Raw genomic sequence first — 9,856 nt, 5'->3', positions numbered from 1 at the left:
ATATATCTACTTATAATTAATATATATTTGTACCATGACCCCCTCCATCGGTTCTTGCCATATTTAGATCCTACATTTCCATTTTCATAGAAAATTTTAATCATTTTTTAACATATGGGTGTTTTCTCTTTATAATTTGTAGCACTAATCATGGGATTATAATGTAATTAGTTAAGACATTATAAAGGACTAAAATGGGAGATCCCAATGAACTACTCAAGTACTCATTGAGCCTTGAAAATGTATTGGTTATGACAAAAAGGATCTTAATTCACGGGTCCAATAGCTTAAGTAAAAGACATAAATTTATATATAAACTGTTTTGGCATATCTTGCTATACAAATTATTTATATTAATTGTACATACTTATAGAAATTGGGATTTGAGTTTCAGTGTCAGTTGGTCAATATGGAGTTTATTAAGTCTAGCCCCAACACCAAGATTAATAACTTGAAATTATATATAATTAATTGCACCATAAATCATGACAGGCTCATTATCTAAAGGAGACTCAGTTTCTTTTCAAAGAAAGAGATGTCAACTTAATTTATTTATTTGAGTAATAATATAATTAGGCATAATAGAATGGTAAAATGAAATATATGTTGTCCAAATTATTTAATATACAGAAAAGAAATAGAAGTGTATAATTATATAAATGTGGTTATTAATTATTGAGAAGACTGAGTGAGCCATATCCTTGCTGTCCTTGTTCCCCTGGCAAACTATTAGTAGTTGAGAACTCAATATCATCAAAAGGGAATTCACTTCATGCATGCCCTGTGTTATCTAGATCCATCAAGCCAAGCCAGTCGTTTTTCTTTTTTTTTTTAAAAAAAAAAAAATCAAAATATATTTTACTATTATTATATATTTTGGCTAAGTTTGATGGGCATGTGAGAGATCAAATGGGAAGATCACACGTGGCTATATGGTAATTTTAGTGAGAAGCATATACTTTAATAAAATAAAGAATTTGGCTAATTAATCACAAAACATCACTTATTTGGTGTTAAAAACTCCAAGTGTCCTATATAGGAATGTTTTATTTGGTGTTGTTCACGGTGTTTATTTTTGGTCTGATCGTCTTTTTACTGAGAGCAATGTTTCACATGATCTTCAGTCTATTGTGTTAGCGGATATTGTTGTTTAATGAATTATTTTGTTCAAAAAAAAAAATAATATGGACAATTGTTTGATTGATTTCAAACGTTTAATATAGATATATATGATCCAACATTGACAGTAATAATATTTACAGTGATGTCTTGTGAATAATTAATAATTTTTTTCTTTTTTTTGATGAATAAATATATAAAACTTGACACAATAACAATAAATAAAACTTCATGATATTATTATAGCACCATTACTGCCGTTTAAGAGAACGATTTTTTTTTCTCCAGTTAATTAATTAATTAATTGCTACAACTAACTACAGAACAGTCCCTACAATACTTCCCATCAATCATTCCAGTCTTTTTCTTTCTTTTCTCTTTCGAAGTTGGGTTGGGCTGGGCCCATCAGTGGCATGTGCGGGGCCCTGGAAGCGTGCATGACTAGTTTGTCTACATATATATATATATATATATATAGATACAACTTTATCAATAATTATTAGTTCGTCTACATTTATATACAACTTTATCAATAATTATTGATTTGTTGGACTATTATACCCTATAATTTCCTCAATCCTTGGTGACAGGTTATTTGAAGTCACAAAAGTTTTATATTCAAAATGCTCTTTCATTTATGTCCACCTCACGTAAGTGTCCAGAATTTTATGATCCATGTTCATCTTCGAGAGATCAACAGATAATAACGTGTCAGCCATTATCACTTTAAATACTGTGTATATACAGAGAAATGGTATGTATAATTGTAAATACATATATATATATATAAATATATATTTTTGGTGTTTCTCGGAATATAATATGTAAATTATCAGAAAACGACATCATTAATTTTCATTTCTATGATATACTAGTGAGATAGCACGTGCTTCGCACGTGAGTGGCTCCTAAAACTATTTAAGTATAACTATTTTAAGAAATAATTAATATTTTGTCTCTTGAACTTACAACACTATATAATTGTATCATTTAAAATGTATATCATGTTGAAAAAATTTCGTAAACTCTTCTATTTAGAGATATAATATTTTTGTTAACTATCATTCTTTTTTATCATTTAAAAGTTGATGTGGCATTATTAATTAATATTTTTTTCTCCAGATCTTATCTACTTCTAAAGCATGGCTCCTCTTAAAAAAATTAAATAATTAAATAATTTTTCATATTTTTTATTTTAAAAAAAAATTCTTACCTAAAATGTATTTTTGATCAATAAATATATTATTCTTGATTTAGATGAAAAATTTGTATCTTCATTTTTTTATACTTAATTGAAAAAATTCGATAAGTAATATATAGATATAAGTTAGTAAAAATAGAGAAGTTTGAATCTAATTGTTAAGTAAAAATAAAATTTTAGGAAAAAATTAAATGTTCTTAGAAATATTTTTGGATTTTCAATACTACTAATAATAAATAAAAATTAACACAGAATTAATTTTAAAAAAATTATAAAAATAGGCATAAGTAAACAGATTATTTGAACCTTGTTTCTCGCATGTTAAATTATTTTGAATTTATTGAAAATTTGCAAGATGTTTTTAAAAAAAAAAACTACAATGTACATTGTCATATAAAATAATTAAGATTAATATTATTTGGATATCGAAAATACGAAAGTAGTGTTTGGTACACTTAATTTTAGAGAGTAAAACATAGAATTTCCCAAATTAATTATAGTGTTGTTTTGTTATTATCTTTCATTATCTATATTTAATTTCTTATAACTTTTTGAGTTGTATGTTTATTTATTTTTTTCATAAGTTTATTTTTCAGCTTTAATTATAAATTTAATAGAATGAGAATATAATGTTATATTTTTTTATTTAAGTAATAATTATTTATCAATAATAGTATTATTATAGTAGAAAAATAATCACATGATAAACTTTACTTTATGCTGTTAAAAAAAATTAAATATGTTTTATGTATATTTTATAAATTGATTATTTAGTAAAAATTCTTTAGTATATAATATATATGATGAGAAAGAATAACACTAACTCTTCAAAATAATTAAGGGGTTTTTTTGTAAATAAACTATGAAAAGCCCAAAAATCTATTCTCTCTTTTATAAGGTTTATAGATATTCCTTGGCTGTTTTGTTTTTCTCCTTTCATTTATTAAAATTAATGACATATTTATGTGATTTGAGTGCATAATTTAAATGCCTCAATCATTTCTCTAAAACTAACACAATAATGATCAAAATAATCTAAAATTCGTTATATATGAAAACATTTTTAATTTTTTAACACACTCACCCAAAAAAAAAAGTGTATTCCTGTAATGATTATCAGTCCATATGTATACAAATATATGTACGGTTGTATATATACACACACATACGTGAACTATACACCTAATGATTCTCTGTTTGTTTCGTGAGAAACTGGGTGGACTTTGTTATTATTATTATTATTATTATTAGTATTAGTATTATTATTAATATTATTACTACGTGGTATATCCACACGAACCGAGCCTGCAATATTATTGTTGTTATTATTATTATTGGTGGTAACAACGACGCCAGGGCACTTAGCCTTACTGGTTTTGCCCTCGTCGGATTGTTGAACTACCAAAAGAGAGACCCCACAATTATTACTCGATGATGCCAAAACATCTCCAATGAAACCCAGCTCAGGATACTCACTCCACTCCGTAAGCCCAGCAAACAGAGGTGACTCGCTCGAATGGCGTCTCCCCACTAAAATCAACTCGTATAACTTCTCCATCGACCGAACCACATTGATCATTTCCACGCTGTTCTTAACACCTTTGTCTCTGAAGTGATGCCTTTTCTTCCCAACAACCCCGGCTCCCTTAGCCACCGCCATGAACTTTTCCAACATCTTAGAATCAAGCTCTATGTTTCTAACGTCCTCTGCATCAACCCCTGTTGCTGCTTTGTTCAAATCTCTGAGTCTAACAACCGTGACGCCAACCGAAGGATGCTCTGCCATTCGAGTTGCGTATGCCAATGCTTCTCGGTCGTCAGGTCCTTCAAGGAAGACCATTCCGATTGAGTGAGTTGTTTTTGTGGAGGAAACAGGTGGATTCATGATGCCACTTAAGGAGCCACGGTCGACAAGGATCCCAACCGAGCAGGGTGCGTTTCTTAGGATGTTAAGGTTCACTGTTCTTAAAGGGTTGTTCATCAATGTCTCGTCTGAGCCGTGTCGTGTCCACAACTTGTGGAAAGGGATGATCACCATGGCAACCCTTTTCTCAAGAGCCAGAGTGCACACGTCGTTATGCATGCTGGCAGAGGGCGCCATGGCCGTGACTGCAGTTATCGTGAGTTTGCCATGATTTTCCTCCTCGAAATGTTGGAAAGCGTTGATTATGCGGCTGGATTGAATGGAGTGGGAAGACTTTCTTTTGCCTGGACGGTGAGTTATGAGAAGGGCTGAGGATCGGCCAACAAGTCGGATTAGGTGGACAACATAGAAGCAGATGGGTTTCTTGATTGTGGGGTTGGAGAGTTGAAGGAGATGGATGATGGAAGGAGTGTTGTCTTGGCGGTGGATGCAGGCTAGCAGCCGGAGCTCGGAGTCGTTTTCTGAGGCATGCTCAATGGTCCTCAGTTTGGTTGATGCGTATCTCTTCGATGGGTTATAGAGTAGTTTAATTAGTGGGGTTATGGTTCCTGTTATAAAGATGGTTGATAAAATCATGCAAGTGTATGATTTTTGGTCGACCAACTGAAAAATCAAAGATATGCACACAAAACACACAAGTTAATTAGCTAGAAACAAAGTATATTCAGATTAATCCAAAGAACAGTAAAAAACTAGATATGATGTTATTATGTACGTCTGCAAGTGCGAGTATCTAGGCTCCTGGCTAATCATGCAAGTTTTTTGGTTAATGGTCTCGTTGTATGTACAGGGCAGGGCCGGTCCTAAGCTCAAAATAAAATTTTGCTGCCTATACAAATACCTTTTAGTAAATTAATATTAAATCTGGTGCTTCGGTGTAGTAATGAAATAAGTTTTGATATTTGAAACTCTTAGCATCAATTTTATTATTGGAAAATATAGTAAAATATCACCAAGTTAAAGTATAGATGTAGGTTGTCACCACAGAGTCATTTTGATACTTTAATATAGTGATGTATTAATTTATATTTTGTTATGTTTCAATCTGTAACCTTAATCAAAATTTATGGGGCTGGAGTTTTGAGGTCAAAGCACGGGCCTAATCTGCCTTAGTCTAGGACTGGCCCTATAGAAGGAGTGTTCGAACGTGCTTTGTTACAAGTTTCAAATCTTTATAGACTGAAAAACTTCGACGCCACTAGTGGGTCTCCACAATAATAGAGAAAAAAAGAAGAGTTTTTTGGTTTGTATTTTCAGAGATCAAACTACTTAGTACATTGATGATAATAAAGTTAGTTAATCTGACATGAATTCTTAAACAGAGCAAATAATGATAGTTATATGGTTTAGAATTTTATTTCAGATATGATTTGTTCGTTTTCTTTCCTCAAAACTTTTTTGCATACTCTGTAATTGTTCCTTTTTCGTTACTAAAAAACTATTTTGAGAATGGGGGCATTCTACCTTTTTAGTAGAGTACCACCATTACCAACCAAGTTGAGATTCTATTTTTTAGCACTTTGTTCTTTTTCTTCAAAAAAAAAATAATAATTAGATAAACTACATGTAATAAATAGCTAGCAAAAGAAAGTTGATGAGTTGATTACCCGGAGCATCATGCCATGTTGCCATATGAGAATGTCAGTGATGCCTTGGGTACTCAAGACAAGGCCAAGTGCTAGGGAGTCAACCAAAGGCATTTTGCACAAGAGTGAAGGCACCATAGCTGCTACGAGTTTTGCAAAGAAGCTAGAAAAAACCAAAACCCAAACAATCCCAAACGTTTTCATGTCAACGGAACATAGATCGATGGAAGCACCGCTGTAAATAAAGTAACTTGGTAACAATATTGAGGAAACATAAGACTCTAGCTTATCGACCAAGGCCGATCCCAATGGCGGACCATCTGGTACAACGAGACCCAAAATCATTGGCCCCAACATGAAATGCTGCCCAACAAACTCCCCCAAGAACGCACAGCATAACACCATTAAAAAAACGGAAGTGATGTAATGCTCTGGGACTGCTCTTCCTCTGTTTGTATTTTTAACCATGGAACGCATAATAGGCCTGAGGATGCCCAGTATGATAACCACCATAACGCACAAACTTACTGCCAAAAGAGGAAGTGGGTGTGTACTTCCAAAAGAACTCTGTCTAACAGTGAAAGCCATAAGAATCACGAGCCAAGACAGTGTCCCGCTGATCATAGAAGAAGACACGGCTAAGTAGCCGAGTTCCGAGTTGAGGAGCTTCAAATCTGTTAAGAGACATGCCGTGACGTAAAAAGAACTCATGGATTGAAAGCATGCTATGCTAAACAAAGAATTATCTAATGCTACATCCATTTTCACCATCTGCTTTAAAATTACAGCAACGGATGTGTTCATAAGAAATGGAAAGATGAAACAACAGAGGCCGATTGCCACTGCTTTCCTTCCTGAAGTAAACACCGAACCCAAATCCATTTTAACTCCCACGAGGAACATAAAGAGCATGCACCCGAAAAAGGCAAAGGTTCCACTGATATAAAAGCTGGTCTCAGGGAAAACTGTCTTTGCAAATGTAGTATCGCCTATAATTGATGGACTTAGAATAATACCCACCTGCAGTTTTGAGTAACAACATTCTTTAATCAAAGAAGGCATAAAAAAGTGTTCAAGATCAAGTTTTTATGCATGCCCATTTCCTTTAGCCATTTTTTGTACAGGAAAAACCGTTCAGACATTTAAACAAACACCTGGGTGGCGAAAGTAATACCCAAAAAAAAAAGGAAAATAGCATTAGTACGTACGAGCATCTGAGAAATAAAAGCACTTTGGCCAAGTGGGTTGAGAATCAATTGAAGAAGAGCGGTGAGCAAGGCAGATATAGAGAGCTGTGCATAAAGGATCGGAGTAGAAAAATCGAAAGGATTGTCGCCATAAAAAACGCCTGCGGACCTTACCAGCTTGCTGAGATCCTTGCAAACCCATTTCTTAGCCCCAGTCGTGGACTCATTCATTTCAAGAATCTGGGCACAGAGAGAGGAAAGCTTATTACGTGGGAAAATTATCAGAGAAACCAAACGAAGAAGAGAGAGAGAAAGAGAGAGTTATTTGTTTTTGGGAATTATGGGATTGCATGGTGCATGGGAAATGGGAATGAGATTGAGTGGGTGAGAGAATGAAGCGGATATTGGTGGCCAATTTAAAGCTTTATATTTATATATTTTAATTTTAAAATGTAAGCGTTTCATATTAGACCACTTTTTGCCTCAACTCATGAGGTTCACATTTGCCTTAAATTACGGTTTAAGGACCTAATCTAAAAAAAAAAATCTTTTTAAAATGCTAATTCATTAACAAAAGATAAAATATAAAAAGGATATTAGCCGATAATGTTAAATTATCATGTAGAGTATGAGCTCCCATTCACACATTCAACATTAATCAATATTGTTCATAATCATAAAACTAAGATTAATAATTTATTTAGAAAATTAAACAAATACACACATACCTCTCATTGAGATATCCATGTGAGCCATTTGAATCCAAGAATCACCACCAATGCAATGCAAACTCAAGATTGGAGAGGAGCACAATGTGGAGCTAAGCTATCCCCTCTTCAACTTATTACCATTAACCTAGTACCACTTCACTTAAGACATACACATATATATATATATCATGCCCCTCTAACCCTAAAGGGTTATTTACTAATTGGGCTTAAGTGATCCAATAATAGTATACTATAATTTAATGGGTCAATTATAGTTTTTAAGCGTGTTCTCATGTGCCTCTAATATAATATATGATTATTAACCATCCCATTATGGTAGTGAACAAATATTAGGCACATAGTTAATGATTGTGTTTATGGTATTAAGCTCACGATTATATTAGTCCACAATAATAATTTTAACATTCTCCCACTTGGACAATATAATCAACCACCATAATATTGTATTGTCTATCACACATAAGAAACCAATTAAGACGTACACAATATCATATCGACAGGATACACATATTATGTATGAATTGACCTTGAAGACATTTTAATCCAATAACAATCAAACCAAACATGCATGAGGTACAACAAAATTGAGACTATGCGCATTCATCTCCTTTTGTACCTGTCACTTCAGTAAACAACACATGTATGCATGACAACAATAATTAGAATTGACTTCAATATCATTATGCATGTTCAAAAAACAAGTCATAAGCATTCAATACAAGATACTAACATGTTCAATACATAATAGAAAATTAGGCGTTTTGAATTTTATTTAATTTTTTTTTTCTTACTCAATTTTCTTTCTATTATACAATTGCATTTTTAGTATAACCACTTTGTTGTATAGTGTAGTGGTAGGTTTGAATCCACTAAAGCTTCTCATGAGAAAATTTATGTTTAACTTTTTGGAAGACTAGGTGTCATTACTTATTTACCAAATTAAGTAAGGATAGGTATTAAGTAGGGTGGTAATTCTTGTTCGTGGTCTTGTTCGTGTCGTGTCGTGTCGTGTCGAAATTTATGTATAACAAGTATATGCTCGACTCAGATATGATCAGTTTAATAATTGTATCAAAATATAAAACCCAAACAAGATCCGTTTATAAACGGGTTGACACGACATGACTCGTGTAACCCATTTATAAGTATATTTTGTTTAAACATATCAACCAATAATACGTTTATAACTCATTAATGACATGTTAAAGTACTAAAATAATTTTAAATAGGTCATTAACAGGTCAATTTCGTGTTAGTCGTGTTAACTCGAACACGACCCATTTATTAAACAGGTTAGATGAGTTAACTCGAACACGACCCTAATCTATTTAAGGCAAATCCAAACCCGCTAACTCTCGTGCAGGTTTCAAGTCGTGTTATCGTTTCTGACCCGTTTTGCCGACCTTAGTATTAAGGCTTTTATAGCTTGTAAATGCTCCCTTGGATTGTCTAAGAGCTAGTAAATGCTCCCTTGGATTGTCTAAGTTAGGAAAAGAGTGAGGAAGGAATTTCAAATTTTAAATTTAAGAAAAAAAAGTAGGGATGATATTCTTCTTAGCATTTTGAACTATGGTTTTTAAAATTCGATGCCGTTTGTAAATTAATTTGAACTAGTTTGGAATATGGAAAGAAAATAAGTGAGTGATATTTGTTTTCTGTGTAAACTTAAATTGATTGAGCTCTCTTTCATAACAACCATTGTCATAAACTCTCTTCAACTAAATTGCTCATCTTAACCATCCGAAGATTTGTAGGGTTTCACTCTTTAAGCTTAGTTTTACAGTCTTCGTTCTTGCGCGCCTTCTTTGAATTTTAATTCTTGGAACTTTGATAAGGATTAAACTATTTTACTGTGCTTTGGGGAGATATTTAGTGCTTTTGTCGTCGATCATAGAGTTGGGAAGGAATTCTTGACCAGATTTTTCTTTTTGCTTTTGAGGTAAGCTGAAATACTTTAGTTCTTTGGAATTTATGTTCATGAAAAACTTCAATTCTTTATTTTGGGGTAATTGAGTTGATATTTGATTGTCTTTTTTCATTAGATGTTTGATTCAATTTTATTTTAATTTGCACTTTGTAGATTTAAAGTACATACATACTGAAAGTTG

At 32.6% G+C, this 9,856-nt stretch overlaps 1 protein-coding gene across 1 annotated transcript; it reads right to left on the bottom strand.

Annotated features, from left to right (window-relative positions):
• Nucleotides 1-3,400: 3,400 nt before the first annotated feature.
• On the bottom strand, nt 3,401-7,619 carry LOC115719740 (cation/H(+) antiporter 15). Its single transcript, XM_030648915.2, has 3 exons — nt 7,039-7,619; nt 5,852-6,850; nt 3,401-4,847 (listed from the first exon to the last, which is right to left on the bottom strand). Exons 1-3 carry the CDS (start codon nt 7,246-7,248, stop codon nt 3,495-3,497), a joined length of 2,562 nt encoding a protein of 853 aa, XP_030504775.2. The 5' UTR covers nt 7,249-7,619; the 3' UTR covers nt 3,401-3,494.
• Nucleotides 7,620-9,856: the final 2,237 nt, after the last annotated feature.

Source organism: Cannabis sativa, chromosome 2 (genome assembly GCF_029168945.1).
Source record: "Cannabis sativa cultivar Pink pepper isolate KNU-18-1 chromosome 2, ASM2916894v1, whole genome shotgun sequence".
Classification (NCBI taxonomy): Eukaryota; Viridiplantae; Streptophyta; class Magnoliopsida; order Rosales; family Cannabaceae; genus Cannabis; species Cannabis sativa.
Note: the sequence above shows the minus strand (reverse complement) of the source record. Positions and strands in the feature narration are given on the sequence as shown.